The 25,821-nt window shown below is 33.4% G+C and overlaps 2 protein-coding genes across 3 annotated transcripts; both read left to right on the forward strand.

The window, feature by feature from the left end:
- Window positions 1–3,059: 3,059 nt before the first annotated feature.
- Window positions 3,060–4,949, forward strand: LOC145039714 (uncharacterized). Its single transcript, XM_078987733.1, has 3 exons — window positions 3,060–3,080; window positions 4,127–4,519; window positions 4,623–4,949. The coding sequence occupies exons 1-3, from the start codon at window positions 3,060–3,062 to the stop codon at window positions 4,947–4,949; spliced, it is 741 nt and encodes a 246-aa protein (XP_078843859.1).
- A 13,001-nt stretch (window positions 4,950–17,950) lies between these two features.
- LOC145042060 (putative hexosyltransferase MUCI70) lies at window positions 17,951–22,555 on the forward strand. 2 transcript variants are annotated; one of them, XM_078990418.1, is made up of 10 exons: window positions 17,951–18,312; window positions 18,381–18,736; window positions 19,336–19,644; window positions 19,726–19,936; window positions 20,015–20,124; window positions 20,211–20,410; window positions 20,565–20,668; window positions 20,956–21,143; window positions 21,333–21,532; window positions 22,087–22,555. In XM_078990418.1, the coding sequence occupies exons 2-10, from the start codon at window positions 18,463–18,465 to the stop codon at window positions 22,345–22,347; spliced, it is 1,857 nt and encodes a 618-aa protein (XP_078846544.1). In that variant the 5' UTR covers window positions 17,951–18,312; window positions 18,381–18,462; the 3' UTR covers window positions 22,348–22,555. The 2 variants fall into 2 exon arrangements, with proteins under 2 accessions (XP_078846544.1, XP_078846545.1); XM_078990419.1 differs by having other exon boundaries at window positions 18,393–18,736.
- Window positions 22,556–25,821: the final 3,266 nt, after the last annotated feature.

Below are 25,821 nucleotides of genomic sequence, written 5' to 3' on the forward strand. Positions count from 1 at the left end.
CTCCACTTCTTGTTCTCACCATTTTTGATCTACACACCGCATAAGGTGAAATTAGATCCTTATTCACGATAGATATTCAAATCATCCTTATCACTCCGAAACGTTTACATGCTAGTTCTAATATCGTAGACGTACGCTTAGAATCCTACACACATAAACTTTCTAGATCCGGTCGGCAACAGACCATAGATCCGAACAAATAATATCATATATGGCAACATATAACATTTAGCACATAAAGCATTTTAGGCAACTTTCCTAAAATAAACTAGTTCTCGTGTCTAAAATATAACAGACACACATCTCAAAATTTCACTTAGCATTCTAAGTTTAAGTCTAGAAATCCTACAAATTCCTAGTTCGCTTAAACTAATGCTCTGATACCAACTGTGACATCCCCAAAATCACGGCCATAAAAGACCGATTTTTCATTTATGCTTTTAAAATAAATTCAGAGTAAATCCTTTTGATTTGAAAGAGTTGCGGAATTTGTTCCCAAAAACAAAACATGATAAAACAATGTTTACCAAAGCATTTCATAAAAGAAATGTATTTTTCATTATATAATCAAAACTCGGGGTGTCATGTTCCGATACAGACCAATAAACATAAACGATAACATTACAAGTCATTCAACAAATATATACATATACAGACTTGTAAACAAAACAACTTGATGGTTCATCTATCTTACGCCCTTGCGCCACTTCCTGTAATACAAATAAAACTGAGTGGGTCAAGCTTGGGAGTCTGGTGAGCATATAGGCTTTTCAACTCACAATAAAAAATTAAATTAATTATTATCAACCAACAATAACCTAGTTACCCATTCCCGTTATTCTCACTTTATGTCCCTAAAATAACTAACACAAGGGACCTAATTCAACAATATTTTCATCAGGGTGACAACACATGCTGCGAGGGTTCCTCAGCAATATAAGTCAAATAAGGCAACCATGAGTGGGATGGAATACAGCGACTGAATACCCAAGTTCATTAACACCTACAGGTTATGGGCCTGCTAGTGTTCCACTAGACTGTCTAGAAAAGTCTGTGGTCGTCATCTAAATTCCGCTAGATGATTGGATCAAAACAAGAACGAGGCCTCTCATCTGTTTATTACGCACCAACTATCTACCCATGTTCTACCCAACATAGTAGTAGATAAAAACACACATTTTTATACATATTTTCAAAACCTGTATAGCATGCTTGATCAATACATTTTCTATATAACAGATGAGGCACACACACACAACATGTATTTCATATAGAAATAATCAGATCTGTAAGATAGAAGAAAGTGAATATATATTCACACACATAACAACAAAATATACACATAACACGTATTTCGTATAAAATACTTCATAATTATACGTTAGGAGAAAGTAACAACGCACTCACACGTATAAACAACAATATACTTAATACACTCAAACCATACTTGTATTATTATTGCGTTTATGAAAGGTAGTATACACGACCTTGATCAAAAGATGATCGGACAGCACTACGACTTGAAAAAGTAGTAATCCTCAGCAGATCTGAAAGATCTCTACAAAAATCGAACTTCTCGCGGGCAGAGCTTCGGCTCGGAAACCGCACTTCTCAGGATCTTCGGGATCTCGGGACTTGCTTCGGGACTCGGGAATATTACCGGGGCTTCGGGATATTTCTGGCATGCAAATCGAGGCAAAACGGGACAGAGAATGGAGAAAAATAGCAAAGAAACTCGGCAGCCTCGCATCCTATTTATAGGAGGCTGATGCCTCGGAGTACGCGGGGCGTACGCCAGTACGCGGGGCGTACGGGTCCGAAATCGTCACTGCATGCGTCATCCGAAGTCCTCGAGTGCGAGTGTCGACATCTTCGCTGTACGCGGGGCGTATTCCGGATGAGTCCGGTAACTCGCCTTCTGATAAGGCCGGATTTTCCAATTAAAATTAAATATAAATTATTTAATAAACTTCGGAAATTCATATCTTCTTCATACGAACTCCGTTTTCGACGTTTTTTATATCCTCGCGAAGGTGAGACTACGCTCTACAACTTTCGTTTAGACTCCGTCGGCTAATTTTGACTTTATTTTTATTATTTATTTTTAATAAGTCGGGACAGAAAATTTCATTATAAATTCATAACTTCTTCGTTTGACGTCCGTTCTCGCCTAACTTTTCATCGCTTTGATACTAACAACGAGATCTTCAATTCTTGTTTAGATCACTAAGGCTAAATATCGCTCTAATGTAAATTTCACTTTTTATGTTAATCAGCGTTGCCGGTTCTGTCGCGAAACTTCGACAGGTCATAACTTCCTGGTTATAACTCGGATTTCGGCATTCTTTATATCTTCGGAAACCTTCTTTCAACTACTACAACATTATATAAAGATATCAAGTTTATTTTACACTTAAATTTTGATGCTTATTTTTATTCTTAATTAATCAAACCACATAATTAAGCAATTAAGCACAAAACACATAATACTCAAATAATACACTTCTATTACTTCAAAATGGGTTACAAAGGTTAACCTAGACTATTACATTGCTAAAAATGGCAAGCCTAGAAACACAGGCGTTACACAAATAGCCGGCAGGCGAGTAAGGCGACGGTGGGCGATGTGCCTATGGTATGAGAGTTTGCGGATGTATTTTCCCGAGGAGTTGCCTGGGATACCTCCGGAGAGGTAGGTCGAGTTCAGGATCGACCTCGTCCCTGGTGCGGCTCTGATAGCCAAGGCACCGTATCGGTTGGCTCTTCCTGAGATGCAGGAGTTGTCTACACAGTTGCAGAGGAACGTTACCTAGTAGACTTAGTTCCCATACCTTTGCGGGGGAATAAGTTAATTATTGGTATGGATTGGCTAAGCCCCAATAGGTAGTGATCGACTACGCGCAACAGTTGGTGTGGATCAGGACTCCTAGGAGGAGAGCTGGTGATCCAGGGCTAGAGGACCAGCCTTATGCTCAGTAGCGAGAGCGAGGCGCTACCTTCAGCAGGGTTGCGTAGGATTTTTAGCCTATGTTACAGATACCCGGGAGGCGGGTAAGGCGATGGTGGGCGATGTGCCTGTGGTACGAGAGTTTGCGGATGTATTCCCTGAGGAGTTGCTTGGGATACCTCCGGAGAGGCAGGTGGAGTTCAGGATCGACCTCTTCCCTGGTGCGGCTCTGATAGCCAAGGCACCGTATCGGTTGGCTCTTCCTGAGATGCAGGAGTTGTCTACACAACTGTAGGAGCTGTTAGACAAGGTATTCATCAGACCGAGTAGTTCACCCAGGGAAACCCCGATTCTATTTGTGAAAAAGAAGGATGAGTCGCATCGGATGTGTATAGATTACCAGGAGTTGAATAAGGTAACGGTGAAGAATCGTTACCCACTTCCAAGGATTGATGACCTCTTTGAGCAGTTACAGGGAGCACCTTGGTTCTCCAAGATTGATTTGTGTTCGGGGTATCATTAGATGAGGGTCGGAGAGGAAGATGTATAGAAGACTGCTTTTCAGACATGTTATAGCCACTATGAGTTCGTGGTGATGCCCTTCGGGCTCACCAATGCTCCTGCTGCATTCATGGATCTCTTGAACCGCATGTGCAGGCCGATGTTGGATCAATCTGTGATAGTGTTCATCGATGACATCTTGGTTTAATCCAATACTCAAGAGCTACATGAGGAGCACTTGCGAGAGGTTTTAAATACTTTAAGGAGGGAGAGCTAGTATGCTAAGTTCCCCAAGTGTGAGTTCTGGTTACGTGAGGTGTAGTTTCTTGGGCAGCTCGTCAACCAGAATGGGATATCAGTTGATTCGGCCAAGGTGGAGTTCGTGATGAGGTGGGAGGTCCCGAAGTCTCCACTTGAGGTTCGGAGCTTCCTGGGGCTGGTAGGCTATTATCGAAGAGATTTTTAGATCTAAATTGTAGAGCATTTTACATTCAGTGTTGTTGCAATTTTGTTAATCTAACATTATGTGATATGAATAACAAGTGTGTTAAAAGAAAGAACTTTTTTAGACTCATCCGATGCATTTATAATATATTTGCAAATTCTACTAAAAGGTGGGAAATTTTGAAAAATAATTTTAAAGCTTGGAGTCATAAGTAATTGTGTCAAACTCGTTAGGAAAGCCATGTTAAGAGTGTAAAGGCTATTAAACTGCAACTTGTTGATGTACGTGAAGCTTTACTTCAAGTTAGAGAAAAAGATAATGATGTTGCAATTGCAAGTAAAGCAAGTTCACTAGCAGAAAAAGAACTTGGTGGGTTTGAATTTTTGGTATCAATTGGTATCAGGCATGAAGTATTAAACCATGTGAATATTATGAGTAAAAGGTTACAATCAAAGTATATGCATCTTGAGAATGCGATTACAGAAATAAACAAATTGATTGAGTACTTCAAGGATTATAGAGAACCCGATTTTTCAAAATCGATTCATGAAGCTAAGGAGATTGTTATTGAAATGAGTGTTGATCTAATATTTTCCACAAAAGCGTTTGATTCCAAGGAAAAAAAGGTTTGATGAGAGTTGAGAAGAAGTGTCATTTACAGCCGAAGAGAATTTCAAAGTCAATTATTTCTTATACATTGTTGATGATCAAGTTATTTCTTCTCTTGAGACAAGATCTGAACAATTCAAAGAGTATCACAAAGTACATGGTTTTTTATTTCCACATAATTTGAGGGGAATTAAAGATAAAGATCTTAAGACATCGTGTCATCATCTTGAAAAAACACTCAAGTATGTAGAAAAATCGGATATTGATGCCGATGAACTTTATATGGAGTTGAAATTATTTGAGACATTGGAAGCCAATGAATTTAGCAACCCTATAGATGTTTTGAAGTTTTCAAAAGAACTTGATTATTTCCCAAATGCATTTATTGCATATAAAATATTGTTGACTATTCCAGTAACGGTGATATCTGTAGAAAGGAGTTTTTGAAATCTTACTTATGCTCCACACTGACCCAAGAAAGACTTAGTGGTTTGGCAATGATACTATTAAGAACAAAATTTTACAAAGTATAGACTACAAAGAGTTGATCAACCAATTTGCTATGAAAAATGCTAGGAGAGTTTCACGTGTTCTCACTTAGCTATTACGATATGTAATTACTCATTAAAATACTATGATTTTGCTATGTTTATTGCTATAAAGTTTATCGCGGTTAAAAAAACAAATATAGTTTGTCTAGTTTAATTCGTTACACATTAAGGCCTAAAGACATTATTTTTCCTGTTGGTCCTAAGCATATGAATCCGTAGGACCGACCCTTTATACAAACATACATTTAGGCAATGTTTGATAGCATCTGACCGAGTCAGGTCAGACATTTTTTGTTGACTCGGTCAGCTAAATGTGTTTGATAAACAAAAATTAGGTGTATAACTCGGTCAACAATATCTGATTTAGAAAGAAGTTAGTAGATGGTTGAGAAAAGAAAAAGGATTTTCCAATGATACCCTTAAAAATTCGGCACTCAACAAGACAAAAGGGAACAATGGGAATTGAACTCATGACTTCATACTCACAAAACAACATCATTACCACTATGCTAGCAGTTTTTTTTATGTTATATTTGTTCAAATGTTTTATATAATGTATAACACTAGTTAATATTAATATTATTATTATTATTATTATTATTATTATTATTATTATTATTCTTAGAAACGTAGAGAGTATCAAGGTAAAATTATAATTTTGTATCATTCAGTACATTCAATTAGATGTATAATCAAATAATATAGTTCTTACTCAGATATTTTCTAGATCAACACTTTTTCAGTAAGCAGCTAACAAACGGGGTATTAGACACACACCACAAACATAATATACATGACCATAGACCATGTCATTATTTATGTCAATGAATTAAACTAACCTCTTTAAGGTTTTGATTGGAATAAAAAGGTTACTTTGAGGGTGTTTGGCAAAGTTTATTTGAAAAAACTTATAACTTTTTGACTTATAACTTATTTGGTGAAATAATGAGTTTTTAATATGTAAAGGGTATGTTACTTATTATTTTTTGACTTATTAGAAGTTACCAACAGCTATAAGTTGTTTTTTATCCAAACATTTTTTTTACTTATATTGGTATCAAACCGGTAATAAATCAAAAAGCTCATTTTTTAAGTTTTACCAAACACCCCCTTTGTTGACTAAAATGAATGAAAAATATAAACAAGGGTGACTCTGTATATTTAGCATAATAAAAGGTACCACTTCTGTTGATGAATAAATAAAATGGCAATCAGTAAATATGTCTGTCCCCTTTCAATAATAGACTACTTGTAGAATCAATATTTCCAGCCATCAAGAAATACAGTTGTATGAAAAGGATGATTAAAAAACAAATGAAATATGAATATTATATTTAAATAAGTATAAAAGTACAGGTGGATGAATGAGACGGGATTATAGATGATAAAAAGTTCTAAAATTAAGAAAGTAATAATTGGGATCTTCAATGATTAAGTTGACGGATTAATTAAAATATTTTTTAATTCCAAGTATATGGCCACATTCTAGTTTGTACAAGCACTCGCCAATCTTTTTGTCACATTTCTTAATTTTTTATTTTTATCTATAAATATTGATTTCATTATATGGTTTTATAATTATTAAATTATTGTATTTGTTTTTAGCAAATACAAATTATTAGTTTTACAAATATAAAAAACGTATAGCTTACAACAATTAGCAATTTTAGTAAAAACAAATTATTGGTTTCTTTTGCATGTGCTCAAGGATCAAAGTATCATTCTAACAAGAGATCAAATTTGACGATTTAAACGTAAGCCGTTTTTTTAAGATTAAGTGCTTGTTTAAAAAATATATAGAGTTAGTGACCTGGTTTACTAATTAATAGAAACTCATATTAAGTAATATCCATCATTTTTCAAGAATAACAACAGTTGGCCATAATTTTTAAAATCCAACATATGATATAAAAATGATTCAAAAATCAGGTTTTTCAAGGTCAGATATGAATTTTCCAAAACCGGCTAGAAAATCAATTTTTTTGAACTTGATTATAATTTTCGATCTCAATAATGTCTTCTAAATTCTAATTTATGACAAAAAAAATATTTTGAAAATACTTTTTTTTCTAGGAAATTTCAAATCAATTATTATTTTCTAATTGTTTTTCTATAAAAAAAAAAAGGCGGTTAAAAATTTTAAAATATTCTAAAATATGGTGTTTTAGTTTATTTACATAATCGTTTCTTTGATATCAATTCACAATCTACACTTCTCTACTTATTTAGTGGCATTATTGTTTTTGATATATATATATATATATATATATATATATATATATATATATATATATATATATATATATATATATATATATATATATATATATATATATATATATATATATATGGGAAAAGTGAATATACCCTTAAGGGTATATAAGCTTAGGTACCCAAACACATAATATTACGTCGTTTTGTATCATATATATATATATACATATATATATATATATATATATATATATATATATATACTAGCCGTTACCCGCGCACAGCAGCGGGGACAAATAGCTTCTTTCAACGATATTTTTTTTAAAGAAAAATGTTATGTTCCAAAAGAAAGTTCATGTCGTGGGTGAGAGGAAGGGCGGTAGTCATGATAGTTGTTAGTTGAAGGCGGAAGGAGGCAGAGCGGCTGTGGTGGTGGTGGTTATACTGTCTTGGTTACTGGTTAGGGTTCTTCCAGAGAGTGTGCGTATATTTCTTACTTTGAAGGGATTATGAAGATAGATATTATGAGATGGCTTGTTACCAATGTGAGAGAAGAGATCCTCTATAAATTGTTGACATTGACCGCTTTAAATGGCTGAAGTGTTGAGATTGGCGGGTTCAATTTACAAATGAATTCTTATATTAATTTGATACCAGATTTTTAGGGGATAAAAGATAGGGTTAAAGTTTTAATATTATTATATTATAAATGGGTTGTACTTCAAGCTTAATAGTTTGGACGTCTTAAAAAAATAATATTATTATATTCAATCTATTTATAGAAATAGTTAGATTTTTTTTATAAGTAGTAAAGATATATATATATATATATATATATATATATATATATATATATATATATATATATATATTATAATTGTCCAATGTTCTTATAATTGTACTTATAACTTGATTTACTTCCAAGATTTTTATAAATTTCACATTTATCTCCCTCTTACATAATTTTCATTTTCAACTATAATATATATATATATATATATATATATATATATATATATATATATATTATAGTTGAAAATGAAAATTATGTAAGAGGGAGATAAATGTGAAATTTATATATATATATATATATATATATATATATATATATATATATATATATATATATAGCCTACTAGGTCTTTGGCAAAAATATGTGATGTAAAGGAAGATAATAGTGAAATTTCGAAAATCTTAATTGTAAATCAAGTTAGAAATTGAACTTAAAGAGCATTATAATTAATATATTAAACAAAACGATGTATTATAGTGGGTTTGGGTACCTAAGCTTATGTACCCTTAAGAGTATATTCACTTTTCCCTATATATATATATATATATATATATATATATATATATATATATATATATATATATATATATATATATATATATATATATATATATATATATATATATATCAAATTGCAAATATTAAACATTTTTTAAAACAAATTTTCAAAATTAATACAAACGAATCAACCAAAAAAAAAATACAAAATTTGGGTGTAATAATTAATTTTATGATTTAATTTTAAATAAGAATAGTGATGGTAATATGATAACAATAATTTAATAAAAAGGTTTTCAAAGTCAACAACATATGGACCAAAATGTGTACCAAACCTTGTAAAATAGACTAAAATTGAAAAAGGGTTTTATTTTGAACAAAACACGTAAAAATTAGAAAGCATGAGAACACTATTTTAATTCACTTTAAAAGAAACATATAAATTATGTGGTACAACCCATGTCGCCATGAGATAATTAACTTTACTAAAGGTTAGAAGTTGGTAATTTATTGAAATTACTCCAACAATATGATTGACAACATAGATATCTACCAAGCCCCATGCATTAATAAAATCCAAAAATTCCTATAAATAAACCTTGACCATGTCTGACATGTTGGCCATGTTGATCACCATAATTTAAGCAATCACCATTTATCTTACTTTGTGAATCAAAAAACTTACAAAAGTTGAAGGCATAAGCAAGAAGCTATGAAATTATCCTAGATTCTTTAGACTGCTTCATTTGCATGTCTTCAATTGCTCAAGCACAACCTTTCTTTTTACTTAGTGGGGCTGAAATTTGTAGCCATGGACCTACTGCATCAAAGAGGACTACCCATATTTCTTGGTCACTTTAATTCCTTTTTATTTTTTGTTAGAATCATATTTTATTACGTTTATAGTCCCTCACCTGTCAAATATTGAACAATAAGTAATTGAATCCAAAATATATTAAACTTCTTAAAACTAAATTTAAAGAGTTCCAATTAATTAAGGACAACAAATATGCACAATAATACTTAGGACATCCATATTTATAGGAATAATCATAAAATTGACCAAAATTGTTGTTCTCATTTAGTAACATGATCATATTTCATCATTTTTAAAAGTTGATCATTAGTTTTACAATGAGATCAATACATATTGTGAAATTGTTTTCATTATATATTTTGACCACAAAAACTATAAAAAGATGGCATGTTGTCATCTTCGCATGTGTCATATGTAGATTCAATACCAAAACATTTTTTTGGTTGAACGTGTAAAACATAAAAATGAATTTAGTTATTGACCTAACTTCCATTTTATAGAACCATAATAACTTACAAATAAAAAAAAATCTGAATCAACTAAATCGCAATGTTATACACATAATTATTTACTTATTGTATGAGTTAACAAAACATAAAAAAATCTATTTTAATTACCACTTACGAGGGTGTAATAGCGATATCCACCTATGTGTTTGTTGCGGGTCAGAAACAACAAAAATGGTAAAATAAATGAAAATGTACAAAGTTTAGAAAGAAGAGATTTTAATTTGTACCATCATGGTAGAAATTTTGCTATTTCTTCCTTGTTTGTCCTTGTGAATTGCATCTCTTTGATATTTATTGAATCTTCACCCTTTTTTTGTCAGCAACTGAATCATTAACAATAGTTATTTCAGTTGATTTCATGTAAGTATCTTGACATGAATTAGTTCTCCAAACTACGTAAACACATGCCTAAAGGTTTCATTATGAAGTTGGATATTAATATAAGTTATGTTTCTTTATGACATTTTGTCAAACACCTTATAGCTAGTATTCATTTCACCAGGTGTGAAACCAATTCCATGAATAACATAGAGTAAGAGATTTTAAAAGATGGTTGATTTAATATAAAATTATATACATGCTTATGGGTATAATGTTATTGCATTAGAAAGTGAAAAAAAGAAAAAAAAAGAAGAAGAAGAATTACCTCTAGAAGTTATATCTGCAACTTTTTAAAGAAGTTATTTGAATGTCCCAAGACATCTCAACACACATTCTTTCCTCTTCTACCTCTTCAATTTCACTCCCCCGTGAAGCTCCCTCATTGTAATAAGGACCCCACATATCAAAAAGATTTCCGAAACAATATATTGCAGATGAAGACATTATGATGTGGAAAAAAGGTATTCACATATAGGTAATACACAAATTTTGAAAACGGTAACAAAAATAATATGTAAATAGATAATTTACTACCTTAGTAACATTAACTTTTGTTTGAGCCTTAATTCTTCAGGTTCAAGGCAAAGGACAATGCCTAATCTTTATATAATCTAGGATTCTCTCCAGAAAATGAAATTGCTAGTGTCTTTCCCCATCAATAGTCATTTGCCTTCCGGTCGAGTACACAGTTCCAAAACTGAAAAACGCAATTGATCAAGTTTACAGTCATACGCCTCAAAAGTCAAAAAATCAGTTATGCTTTCACGTTATAACATAATCTTACACTGCTTCATCTAACTAAATCCTAAAAAACGAATAAAATTATCACGTTATCCATCACAACGAAAGTGCACAAAGCAAACATACCTTGGAGAGTTCGAGAAGAGCGTTTTCACGAAGATAAGGACTATTAAGATCGGGTACCAATTGCTTGGCTGACTGCATTTTTCGATGGATATTCTGATTTCCTCGACGGCGTTTGGGAACACAAACAGATATGTGGTAATTTCGCAAATGAAAAAAAAAAATCAACAAAGGGTTCCGTTTGGGAACACAAACAAAATATCGATCGAAAAAACTTAATTGCGGCTCCAAAACCAATTACAAAAAAGAAATTGCACCCAAATCGATTGTAGCTTAGTTCAAATCCAAAATCAAAGGCTAATTACATGGATGTAGTGTTTCGACGTCATTTCTTGCAACGAACCATTGATAGAGAGGGAAGAGGATTAGGGTTTAAGAGAGAATCTACCTTCTAAGAATCGGTGAATAAGTTTGGATATGATTGATTTCTTGCTATGGAATTCCTGATTTATTGCTATCAAATTCGGAACTGATAGCGGATAATTTTCTATATCAATTAAAACTACAAACGATGAAGCAAAAAGGTGTTTGAGGAAATTCACTTTGGAATTTTGAGCAGGATAAATTGATTGCGAGGGACTGATTGAATGCCACGTGGTAAAATTGCTCTTATTTATTAGATTAGGGGATATATATATATATATATATATATATATATATATATATATATATATATATATATATATATATATATATATATATATATATATATATATATATATATATATATATATATATATGGTTTGGGATATTCATCCATAATGGGCTAAGTTTATGTAAGTTGCCATGAAGAGTTAGCCCACATGAAATATCGATCATAAACCAAAGTGTATGGATTAGGGTTTACCCATGACTCTTGGATTCCTACATATATATATATATATACACATACATACATACATACATAACCCCATGGCTAAAATCGGTTACAACAAGTGTTCTTGGAGTTCATAACCGATTTATGTGCCTAGTAATCTCTTTTAAGTCATCCAATTGTTCAAGGGTGTGTTTTGAATTGTTTGAGGCATCACATTTGAGGTGCTAAGTTCTTAAATGACAAATACATCAAGCTATAACAAAGAGGTAATTATTCTTACTATATTTTATGATTCAAGCATCAAATCATATGCTAGTTGTAGGCTTATGCTTTGGATACATCATTGTATGTAGAATTAGAGAAAACATACATCCAAAGCATTAGGATTGTATGCGCACCATAGGATATTGTAGTATACAAAACCTAACACATATAACATAATAAATATGTATGGGCATTCTGGAAATCACGTACTTGAGCTCGGCCGATTGCACACATCACACTCCTTTATTTTGTTAGAAATCCCTTTAATAAAATATTTGTTTTATGAAAAATTTACCAAATCCTCAGTTTGAGTTCTGACATACCCGAGGGTATGCCCGAATCCATCAAACCAAGGCTCTAATACCAACTTGTAACATCCCAAAAACCACAAGGTAAAATTTTCATTTTTTAACATAATTAAAACACCAATTCCCTTTTTCTCACACATTAAAAGTATTTCATAAATAAACAATTATCAGAGTAAAGTCCAAAAATCATTAAGTTGCGGAAAAACATGGGTGTATGCATTGCGATCAAGTCGGACCATTCCTTTTTGAACTGGAAGGTACTGAAACCATAAACAACAAACTGTAAGCGCAAAGCTTAGTGAGTTCCCTAAGATACCACATACCATACATATCATACATACAATAAAGCATGTTATGTGTCAACCGTAGTCTTGCCATTGTGACACGAGCCGTATCATGGTCTTTCTTTTACAAGGCAAGGGCCAATACCCTGGGTCTTACAGACAAGTGCCAAGAGCCACCTCCTGGTCTTCCATGTAAGCATCATAAAGACAACAAACATACAATCTACAACTAACAATCTACTTAACTGCCAAGGTTCGAACCTTGGTCTTGCATACAGATTTTCCAGGAGTCCCATACGGGTCTTTCATTCATAGCCAAGGGCCGCCCTTGGTCTTTCAACAATATATAAGTCAATGGGCTAACATTGGTGCCTTCGACCCATAGATACAGTGAGGAGACTCACTTCGGACCAAGATAACCAAACACTCGAACTGTTGCTACCGAAGACCTCATACTGACATCATCAAATAACACTCCATCAATAATTGATTATCGAATCAATCAAGAATTCTACCCTAAAGACCAACCTTCATGGTAAAAGTCCATTTTACCCTTTTCTTTACTTTGCCGAAAATCCAAGGACCAATCCATTAGCATCATAAGCCCAAATCCATTAAATGGCACCACAAGGCCCAATAAGGTAACCCATCATGAGCCTAACCGACAAGTCCTAATATCCTAAAAGTCCCAAAATATCCAATGGTCAATGTTGGTCAAAATTCTAGTCAATGGTCCAAGGTCAAAAAGTCAACGAATCAAGAAAACCCAACTAACTGAGTATGCCATGCGTACTTAATATGTACGCTCAGTGTATGCCTATATGACTCAGTACGCAGTGCGTACTATGAGGTATGCCCCACATACTCACTTTACCCACAACCAACTTAAAAAATGTCTTAATCCCTTAAGCCACAACGTGTCTAATGCCAAGATCTAGTTCCAAAACATGCTTTAATCCATATAGTTATTAACGTTGTGCTTTTGAATGGCTCAATGGGTCCCAAATCCAAGTTATTACTTTACCACTTCAACAAAGAGGCTAATACATATGCATGAGTTGATATCAACTATCAATATCATATTTTTATGCATTTGGGACACCTAAAACATCCAGATCTAGTATCCAAACTCATGGGGAAAGCTCAACATCATAAAGACAAACCAAAGGGACCAAAATGTGCCATAAACTGCCCCAAACAAGATCTAACCAAAGAGATGCCAAGATGAGAGCTTTATACCTTCAATAGATTGCAAAAGATGAGAAGCATCTAGATCTATAACCCCCACTCCAAGTGATATTCCCTTAACAACCTTCAATCTCTTCAAAATGCACAAAAACACTCCAAGAATCCTCACAAAAGCTTAAGAACTCCAAGATGGTGGCCAAGGGCTGAATATTAGGGTTTAGGAGGCATGGAGGCTGATAAGGAACAAGGCTTAAGAATAAAAGATGATTAAATATGGGAAAAACCCTAATAATAAGGGTTTCTAACTAAAGGGGTATGCCCCGCCTACCCCTTAGTACGCTCGACGTACTTAAGAACCACCCGCAATTAGACCAGGCGTTACGCCCAACGTACTTAGTGAGTACGCCTTACTTGGTGAGTATGCCTTGCGTACTCGACCAAGCTCCAAAGCACCTAAACTTCATTTGGCCATAACTCCCTCAATTTATGTCCAATTACGACGAACTTTATATCGATGAAAAATTGACGTGGAGCCCTACACTTCTAACAGCTCACCCCCGCCTTAAGACTTCCCGAACAAAATGCAAAATTCATAAAGGCTCGAACTGCCAAATTATGATTATACCCTTGGGCTCCGAAACACAATCGAACACTCGGATCATTTAATCTTATAATACTCACATCCAAAAGGCCTAATTCTTTCTTCCCCCAAGGCTCGAAGCCTTAAGGTAACTGATGATCGGGCCACAACCCCCAATAATGAAGCAATTCAAAGCCGAGTGTTACATTCAATCTTATGAAACTCCTAGATCTTTTGAAATTCATTGATGTTTAATATCAAATTATGTTCTCACTTTTGTGACTAGGATGTCAAGGATCACAAACAAAATGTGAATAACCCACTTGGCAACCTCGACATCATTTATCATCTCACATTGATGTGTTGGTTAACCACATACATTACATCAACAACAGTAATTTTCGAGTTGTGCCATCATTTCAACTTTATAGTCCTAAATTAGTGTGCTGGTTAACCACACACACTCCACTAACGACATATAAATTATGACGTGCGTTTTCATGGATTAACATACTTTTCACATTTTTTCTAAATTAACTAGAGTAAGATTTTATAAGAAGGTTCTAGTACTTTATATCATTATACTTTTAATGTGGTTATGTCCTATCGAATCCATTTTGCTAACGACCCTCCACTACTACACAGGAGAGTAGTGAGTGAAAAATCCACCCATTCAACGGTCATTTTATAGGCCGTTTTCGTATACCCTCTTAATAATATTGTTTCGTGAATAAGGCGTACTGGCGATTCGACTGACTTTGTCTTATACATATAATAATTACTTTTAATAATATATAAGGTGTTTTTTAAAACTTTTCAAAAAACAAGGTTTAATATTAATATCCGAATTAAACTTCTAATTAATTAAACTTAAACCGTTTATGATTAGTCTTTATCTTTTAATTAAATTAATTTAAATCACTTAATGATTAAATAATTATTTCAATTAAACAATTAATAAAATAATTCAAATTTAATCATAATCCAAAACCCTTATACTTTACGAAATTAGGGTTGAAGGTTATCAGGTTTTAATTATTCAAATTTCAAGGCTTTTAAAACAATAATTAAAAAAACCATAAAACCTTAAGGAAACCCTAGCAAATTTTGAAAATAAGGGGTGGAGACTAGGGTTTCAAGAAACCGTAGCGATATCAAAATTTCAAGCCAAAAGAATTTAATTTCTATAAATCCTAATTTTAATCCATTCACTATTATGCACAATCAAATAGAAAATTAAGGCTTTGATACCATTGATGGATTTTATAGGTTATAAATCTATGCATGAGGTAGAAAATTACTTAACTCTTAAGTTCACATGCAACCTATATGGATCTATGTTTTCTCTATTGATAGCAATAAAGTATAAACATCAAGAACCCTAATGGTAACCTATTATGATCAAAATATACATAGGATTATGGTTACATAACTCTTAATTATTGTAGCAAATAATCACACCAATATCCTTCTTGAAAAACATTGGAAAGCAAGCACCAAAAGTTTAATGCCTCTAATGTTTTGTACCCAAAACCCTAGAATGAATAGGAGAGATAGAGAGAGAGAGGGGGGGGGGGGGGGAGAGAGAGAGAGAGAAATCTTAATTATTGTAGCAAATAATCACACCAATATCCTTCTTGAAAAACATTAGAAAACAAGCACCAAAAGTTTAATGCCTCTAATGTTTTGTACCCAAAACCCTAGAATGAATAGGAGAGAGAGAGAGAGAGAGAGAAAGAGAAAGAGAGAGAGAGAGAGAGAGAGAGATAGAGAGAGAGAGAGAGAGAGAGGAAAGGGATAGAAATTGCATTCCTAATCTTGTAGGTAAAGGTATGAATGAAATTTGATGCCCAATGGGTCCTATATATAGTTTAGGCAACTTGCCGGCAAAGTCAGATTTGAATTAAATAAATAATAGATTTAATCCCAATTCAAATCATTTATCTATCTGCATCCGTGAGGCTTCTAGAAACCCTAGGAATCAAGCCAAAACCGTCCATACCATGAATAGTTCTAGAATCACTTCTTTTGTTAAACTATTGAACAATTACAATTCGGCTCTTACACCTTTAATTAATTCCATTTACTTCCGAATAAATTACAGATTAATTCTGATTAATAATTAATTAATTCTAATTGATTTCTTATTAATTTATTAACTATATAAATTAATAAATCAATTATTTAACTATTGATCCCATATTAATTTATTAATCACATAACAAATTAACAGATCAATCATCTCTTTCCAATTAATATATTAATCATATAATATATTAACAAATCATTTCCTCTCTCTTCTAATATTATTTCTAGTTATTTTTTGTTATGGGGGCAACCCAAAAATGACTTTGTTTCTATTTATAAGTTTATACCAATTTAGTTATAAGCTTAAACACCTTAATCCAACAAGTGACTGAGAGTATAACACCGTTACCAACCATTATAGATTTAGAATTACGAGGTGTTAGAGAAAGCAACTCCATATTTGTTCGAATGTTGTTAAAACTGGAGATCATCTGGTTGTGTCGTGTGAATTGACTAAAAGTCTCTCGGGTATTGATAGGAAGATGATGTGGCGTCCGGATTCAATCGTGGTTGCACGTGTTCGATTAGTTCTCTTGGATTGATAATGTCAAATTGGTGCCAAGTTAAAGAATTATTTTGGAAGCGATTTGTTGTGTGACGATGTGGTCTATGTGGAAGTTTCGAAATGAGTTATTGTTAGGTGATCAAATCCCGAAAAAAATGCTTATTTGATAGTTTATAGATTTATCGTTTCAATGATTTATAAATAGGAACTGTAAAACTAAATGTAAATGGATCAACTGGATCCAAAATCCTTTGTTAGCTATATCTTTGTAACTTTTTTTTCTAACCACTTGCTAGTTTTGTTCTCTAAAATTTTAGTTGTTCAAAAAAATAAAAATAAAAACTTGTCGACTGTTGAGCCTCCGTGCTTTGTCTAAAATACTCATGTAGTGGTAGTCAATTTTGTTTTTTTTGTTTTTTTTTTATCTCATGTTCACTTATATATGTATGTTTTGCACATTATATTTACATACCCGATCAATAGGTTTACTTATCACATAGTAAATGTAATGTCAAGAACAACCACATGATTTGTCCATCTCAAGAAGCTACCTAATTGTAAATGTAATGTCTCAAAGACTTGAAAACAAGACAAACTATATTCTCTAAAGAGAAATATAATCTAGTACCTCCCATATCTTGAAATTAAATCATTTGAATACATCGAAAGCGACCCATCCGGTTCACATTGTTTTGCTTAGTTATGTGACGTAATAATACTATTTAAAAATCAAGCAATGAATGTGCTTTTGCTCTCATTTTAGGGTAAACTCCATCACATCCCGAAAATAAAAGAAAAAAAGGTAGAATTTTGTAATGAGAACTGAAAATTATAGGATGAAAAGGTAACGTGGATTGACTACCTATAGCACCACAATAGTCTATGCACATCTTTAAAAGGATCTTTTACAACAGAAAATAACAGAGGAGCTGAAAAATGCTCTGCACATCTTGTTCATCATTTCCTCAAAACCAGAGCCTGACTGCTACTTCTCCCCTCGTTTCCATCCAATCAGCAAGAAAACTCAAATCCAGTTCTCGATAAACAAAAACATTAACGAAGTCTTTGCGGGTTTTTTCTCATAGGGATTCAAGAACACAAGAAACGATCTAGATCTGCAAAAGAAGACGAGTTGTGGCTACTGATGAGGTAAAGATTCCTGCTTTCTATCGTTTTTGGATTGAGTTAGTATGTTTAACTTCCGAATTACATTACAGCTGTGTTCACAGATTTAATCGATTGTCGGCATTGGGTGAATGAGATGAAAGAGGAAGTTGCGATTTTGGAGGAAAGACAACAATGACTAGTGGGTCATTGGGTCTAAGATCATCAAGCTATGGGTCGTTATTACAACATCAACAACAATCACAAAATGGAGGAGCGTTCTTACAACAAAAACCCAATTCAACACCACCAATTGCTTCCAGGAAGACATCGAAGATGTTTGTTAATAAAGACAAGGAGAATATGTTCATGTGGATCTTCAAATCTGTTCACAGAAAGAAAGTCGGGATGCTGTTCTTGTGTCTTGTGTCCATCGCAGCTATGTTGTGGGTATTTTATGTTGGCAAAGGTTTGATTTCGTCAATCAATTTTTATTTGAATTCGTTTAATTTTAACTTCAATTTCATCAAATCAATTTTATTATTTCGTTCCTCCACACGTAGATTTCAGCTCAATTTATTTTCTGGGTCTGTAAATTTACCTCATTCTGCAACTTTTTATCACAATTTTCTCTATTGGGTTATGACAATAATTCATCGATATCTATTGTAACTGAATTTTGCAACTTTTTTGAGCAATTTACATTTATAGGTCTCAAATTTCACTACATTTTGTACATTTTTAGCCCAATTTACTTTCTTGGTTTCTGAGAATCTCATTTTAATCAAATATTCGCTTAATTTTGGTTAATATTGAGCTAAATTATGTTTCTATATGTAGTACTTTGTACGATTTTAGCTCAATTCCTATTTCTTTTTTGTCGGTGCCAATAAGTCATTATATCAACAAACTGTATCTTTATCGATTTCGAGCTCAATTCATCTATAGGTTTTTAATTTGACTGCATTTCGTACATTTTGACCTCAATTTACTATCTTCATCTTTCGTAAAAATTCATTTTTATCACTTTAAAGTTTTTATTTTTTTACATTTTATGCGGTTTATCAGGTGAAGTTCCACAACAAGTTCACATCCAAAGCTTAGAATTCAAGAACGATTCCATCACAACCTTTTCACTGAGCGTTGATGAAGAAAGAGTTCAAGCCATTACTTTAAATGACGACACAAAAACTACAGCATCCCCACCACCTCCACCACCACCACCACCACCACCACCACCACCGCCGCCTCCTCCTCCACCACCATCACCTCCGCCACCTGTTTATTTCACTGGATACACCCTTCCTCCTGACCATCCTTGTGAAACCTTCACAATGCCACCTCCACCAGCAGACAAGAAAAGAACAGGCCCACGTCGTAAGTTTTTAAATTCTGTTGAAACGATTTCCACCATTTCTGTTTTCCATTGAGAAAATCTGTGTTTTTTCTTCTTATCAGCTTGTCCAGTTTGCTACCTTCCTGTGGAAGAAGCCATTGCGTTAATGCCAAATGCTCCATCGTTTTCCCCAATTCTTCAAAATCTAAATTACATCCATGAAGAAAATCTAACCAGAACTGAATTTGGAGGATCCGATTTTGGTGGGTATCCTTCTTTGAAGCAAAGATTCGAATCTTACGACATAAAAGAGTCGATGAATGTTCATTGCGGGTACATTTCTCTCCAAAACTTGCTTTCTTGAAATAACATTTCTTCATTTTTATTAAATCTTTTTTGATTTGATGAAAGATTTGTGAGAGGAGATAAACCAGGGCGCCAAACAGGGTTTGATATTGATGATTCGGATCTTTTTGAGATGGATCAATGTCATGATGTGGTGGTTGCATCAGCCATATTTGGTATCTATATCTATCTACCAAATTATAGCATCCTAATTTTTGAGATGGATTAGTTTCTATTGATACTAATGATTAAAGTTTTTCAGGTGCTTATGATTTGATTCAACAACCAAAGAACATGAGTGAAACTGCAAAGAAAAATGTTTGCTTTTTCATGTTTGTTGATGAAGAAACTGCAAGTTTTTTGAGAAATTCAAGTGATCTTGATGATAGCAAGAGGATTGGGTTATGGAGAATTGTTGTTGTCCACAATCTACCATATACTGATCCAAGACGCAATGGGAAGGTATAGTATTCCATTTATAGCATTGTACTTTCTTTGCTTCTTCTTATTAGGATGCTATAATAAACAGATTAATGAAAGTACATTGTTATTTCTTGCATTTTTGTAAAATGGACAATGTTCTTAATGAGGATAAAATATGTATATATGTGTGTAGGTTCCAAAGCTTCTACTACATAGGCTTTTCCCAAATGTTCGTTATTCTCTTTGGGTGGATGGGAAGCTTGAGCTTGTTGTGGATCCTTATCAAATTCTTGAAAGGTATCATGTTTTGATTATTGATGCAACATTTTCTCGTATTACGTGAGTAAATGACCAATTTACCCTTCCTTTCTTGTTTCTTTTATTCCGTGTAAAGTAACGTATGGATATAGTGTTGAATGGATAAATGATTTCCATCGGTATGGAGTAAGTTCTGTATGACCAAAGATTGTTTTTCTTAAGGACCAAATGAAATGAGTGAGAGTAAATGACGATTTTACCCTTCTGTCTAGATTTGATATTAAATTTCTATTAATTCAAAAACTGTAATCATGTGTGAATTTCAGGTTCTTGTGGAGGAAAAACGCTAGTTTTGCAATATCTCGACATTACAAACGGTTTGATGTGTTTGTAGAAGCAGAAGCTAATAAAGCAGCTTCAAAATATGACAATGCCTCAATCGATTTCCAGATCAACTTTTATAAAACTGAGGGTTTAACTCCATACTCAGAGGAAAAACTTCCTATTAGAAGTGGTATGAAATGCACTCTTTTTAATTTTAAAAAGGTTAAATGCAAGAGTTAGCAACTTACTAGTTACTTCCATTTATTTGTTTATTATCTCATCATACTTTTCATTTCTTCATATTAAAACATTCTACTTTGAAAATCGATGCCCTCTAAATACAAAACAATATTGAAAGGATAATGTTGTAATTATGCAGATGTTCCTGAAGGATGTGTGGTGATAAGAGAGCATATTCCTATCTCAAATCTTTTTACTTGTCTTTGGTTCAATGAAGTTGACCGATTTACTTCAAGAGATCAGATTAGCTTCTCAACAGTGAGAGACAAGATCATGTCAAAGACAAATTGGACAGTTCATATGTTTTGGGATTGTCAAAGGCGAAATTTTGTAGTTCAGGTAATAAAACTTTCTTGATTTTGATACACTTTGACTTTCAAAGTCAAACAATATTATTCTCTAATGCAAATCTTGATTACCATTTACTTTCAAACCAAGCATAGGATTTTGATATGAAAGTCCTTAAGTTTGTTAAATTTTGTCGGTTTTGTCCATGTGATGATTTTTTGTTCATTAATGCCCAAAGTTTGCCAAGTTTTTTCCATTTTTGCCCTTGGTTTCCTAGGAAAAAACCGACAAAGTTTGAGAAAACTTAAGGACTTTCATGTCAATTTGAAAAACATACTTAGGGTAAAAACATAAAAGATTTGTAACAAGGGCAAAAAAAAAATTGTCAAACTCTAGGCATTGACAAACAAAAAAACGTCAGAAGGACAAAACCGACAAAATATAACAAACTTTAGGACTTTTTTGACCATTCGAAAATCATTGATATAATTTCAATATTCGTACAAAAAAGTTTCTCAAGATTCAAGAACTTTATTATATTTATAGATTCGAAAAGTATTTTTGTTGACCTAAAAAATCAATGCTGTTTTTATCCTCTTTTTCAGGGATACCACCGCGATATTCTTGAGCACTGGCCGCCGCCGCCGCCACCGCCACTACCGCAGCCTCCTCCAGGTGCACTCACTGTTTTTATGCCGCCACCCTCCACCCCAATTGATGAAACACCAAATATTTCTGCCTTAGAAACATCGATGGAACATATTGTAAGTAATCCCACAAAGATCCCACCAGCTAGGCGCCGGAGAGACAGGAGATTCAATTCAAGGCGGCACCGGAAAGTTGTTGCCGGAACAAACCAAAAGTAAAAGGATTTTTATACGGAAAAGAAGTCATTAGTTATTTCCTTCCCTCATTTTTGGGTTAGGAAAATTTGTGCAAGATGAGTATTTTTTTATCGGCTTTCGTCATTATATACGTGTTAGATTTTACCAAATTTACCATTTTTTGTTGTATATATACTTTTAAAAAAGATGATTATGATGATGATAATGATAATGAATTTTGTTGTGCGAATTTGATGTCATTTTGTTATATATAGGGTGCAACTCTGCTTTGGTAGGAGTTGCAACCCGTTGAAATGCAATATCACAGCCAAAAAACACTTTGGAAGACTTACTTTGTCACTGTCCCACACTATACAGCCGATTCGGTAGTATAAGGGTGACGTAGAGGCAAGAAGTGCGCATATTTTGAAAACCAGTTTATTACTACAAAAAGAACGGACTTACTCGAAACCTTACTAAGTGCGTTGATAAAATCCATTGAGATTTCGATCCATATGGTTGGCAGAATTGAAAAAGGTTGCAATAGCAAAGTTTCCCATTTATTTTGTTGAAAATTAAGACATTTTTTACATATTCCAATAAAAAATCATGGAGAATATGTTCCATCTTCTAAACACCTTCACAGGCTGCTTCATGTGCATCAATAAGAACTCTAATTTAATGGTGAACCTGACACCAAATAAGCTCGATCATTATAAAGAAAAATGTGGTTAACTGTTCTCCTTTGGTTCCATTGAGCACTTCAGTATGCAAGGCTTGCAACTCCATCGAGTTATTGATTTACTACTGCAATTATGTAAGTATTCCATTTTAATGGAGGAAATAGCAAGAATAGAGCCTTGTTCTGAGACCTCTTCTCGTTGAGACAAGAAAAATCAAAGTCAATAAGCTTGCTTACCCAAAAAGGTGTATGTTGGGCGTACAAAAAGGTGTACGTTGGACGTACTAAGAGAATCCTGAGTACGTTGGGTGTACCACGAGTACGCTGGGCGTACACAATCAATGCCTAAACCCTATTTTCGTGGTTTGAGCCCTATTTAAGCTCCTTAACTCCCGCAAACTCACTCCATTCTCAGCCCCCACTCCTCCAACACCCCTTCCATGAAACCCTAACCCTAGTTGAGCCTTGTGAGCTAAAAGAATGTGTTTTTGAGTGCTTTGGAGTATGCATGGTGCACTTTGGAGAAGAAGGAACTTCTTGGAGAAGTCTTGATTGCTTCGGAGCTTATATATCTAGACTTTGTTCACCCTGATATATCGTCTAGAGGTATGAAGTTTGAATCTTGATGATGCATTTGTTAGATCTAGCTACTTTGGGGTGTTATAAGCTTTTGGTCATTTTAGTGCATGAAGTTTAGATCTTGAAAGTTTGTGACATAGTTATGGATAAAGTTGGAAACTTTATCCATCTAAAAATCATTGTAATTCAGATATGAAGGTTGGAGACTTGGACTTAATGGATTAAGTTGAAAAGGTGGCACTTTTGGTCCCATTTGATGCTTAAAGGCTAAATCTTAGTGGTTTGGACTACTATAATGGATAAAGTTGGAAACTTTATCCATTATAGAGCTTTTAGGATCCATAAAAACATGATCTTGATCCTTCTATACCTTCCATGAAAGTGTCATCATGTCTTAATAGAGTAATAAGTTAAGGTTTTGACTTTTGGACCTTTTCTAGACTTGGAAAGTTATAAAGGTAGAAACTTTATGACTTAGAATGATGTTGTGTGACTAGATCTGAGTGTTGGATGAAAGGAATTAAGAGATTAAGCTAGGCGTACTCAGCTTGAAGTTGAATTGTTGACTTTGACTTCTGTTGACCTTTGACTTTTGACTAAGTTTAACCTTGGGTCAAACTTGAGGGTTTTGGGTTATTAATTAAGATTTTATATGGTTATGGTATTAGTGGATTCGTGGGTGTGAGTAGTACAGATAAGGGATCATGTCGTAGTGTTTCAGGGTTCGTCGATTCAGGTGAGTCTTCTCACTATACTTATATGTGTTGTAATTTATGTGTGACCGAATGGTCTTATTAGTGTTATTGATCGGAGGGACTTATTCATGTTATTGACTGGAGGGTCTTATTCGTGTTATTGATTAGAGGGTCTTATTTGCTTATACTGAGATGTATGTTATTATGCATTATGTCTTTGTGACTTATGATGTTATATTATTCTGTGCATATACTGAGTTATGACCGAAGGGTCCATACCAAGATATGAGACCGGAGGGTCTTCACTGAGACACATGACCGGAGGGTCTATACCGAGATGTGAGACCGGAGGGTCTTCATTGAGACACATGACCGAAGGGTCTTCATTGAGACACATGACCGGAGGGTCCTTATCGATATATAGCCATGAGAGGCTATTATTTGTGTATGTTGTATTTTGGGTAACTCACTAAGCTTCGTGCTTACAGTGTTGATTTAAATGTGTTTCAGGTACTTTTGTAGATTCCAGGAAGGTGGAGGCATGATTGTACACATTCACCGACTTATGAAGATTTGAGGATTTTGGGATACTCTGATATTGTTTTGATAATAACTTACAATTTATGTGATGCCTTGAATTTACAAGTAATATTTGGAGAATTAAAAATGAAAATTTTTCTTGAAATTTGAGGTGTTACATTTCAATATCTTAACATTGTGAACACTTTAAAATATCTCTTTTGTAATGTATGTAAACAAAAAATTATTCTTTCATTTATGCAATTGATTCATCATAATAGTTATTAATGAATATGACCTTTCACATACAAAAACCAAAAAGAAATTATTCATCCGATAAATTAAAGGATGCTAGGAGAAAATATGTTGAAATAAAATGTATGTACAAACTAATCATTTTTATTTTCTCTAGTATATTTGTACTGTTTTGTTTGTAGGTGCATATGTTCTATTGTTGAAGTATGCTAAGTGAGACATTATATGGGTTTGTACGCGGGTTTCCGGGTCAAGATTACCCGGTATATATAATGTTTAAATAGGTTGTTATAGTTTACATTTGTATAGATATTTTGCTATGCATTTTCTTTCTTAGTTTTTTTTGTTCTTCAGATTAAGGTTTTTCAAACTCTAATGAAATATATGATCAACCAACATTTATCGAATTTGAAAAGGAGTCATAAGAGATGGTTTGATCCTCTTATTTTTTTCTCCAACCAAGAATTTTCATCTTTTTTGTTCATAGCTCGTTCATATAAGTGTGAATCTTACTGAGAGTAGAGTACAAACTTTGTAGTGACGTTTTGATGTATTTGTACATGTAAATGTTCTGGTTTGGTTTGAAATCAAGTTGATCATGTTTGGAAATCGTGTTTATAATTTTGTCATGGTATCAAAGCATAAGATTTCTCAGTTGACTCGATTTCTCTGATCGATCCCCGCTTGTTCGTCATTTGGATCTTCTCGTTAGACAAGGTGACTTTCTTGTTTCCTTTGTTAGTTCCTCTTCGTTTTTTATGTTTTTTTGTTACGATTGATGTTCTT

The sequence above is a fragment of the Lactuca saligna genome, chromosome 4, assembly GCF_052625555.1.
Source record: "Lactuca saligna cultivar CGN05327 chromosome 4, ASM5262555v1, whole genome shotgun sequence".
Taxonomy (NCBI): Eukaryota; Viridiplantae; Streptophyta; class Magnoliopsida; order Asterales; family Asteraceae; genus Lactuca; species Lactuca saligna.

Bases quoted from the DNA above. Each gene is read 5' to 3' on its own strand.
- LOC145039714 (XM_078987733.1), top strand. From the start codon at position 3,060: ATGGTGGGCGATGTGCCTGTG. The intron at 3,081-4,126 runs GTACGAGAGTTT...CAAACTCGTTAG, and splicing joins TGGTGGGCGATGTGCCTGTG to GAAAGCCATGTTAAGAGTGT. The intron at 4,520-4,622 runs GTTTGATGAGAG...TCTTCTCTTGAG, and splicing joins TTGATTCCAAGGAAAAAAAG to ACAAGATCTGAACAATTCAA.
- LOC145042060 (XM_078990418.1), top strand. From the start codon at position 18,463: ATGACTAGTGGGTCATTGGGTCTAAGATCATCAAGCTATGGGTCGTTA. The intron at 19,645-19,725 runs GTAAGTTTTTAA...TCTTCTTATCAG, and splicing joins GAAAAGAACAGGCCCACGTC to CTTGTCCAGTTTGCTACCTT. The intron at 20,669-20,955 runs GTATCATGTTTT...TGTGAATTTCAG, and splicing joins CCTTATCAAATTCTTGAAAG to GTTCTTGTGGAGGAAAAACG.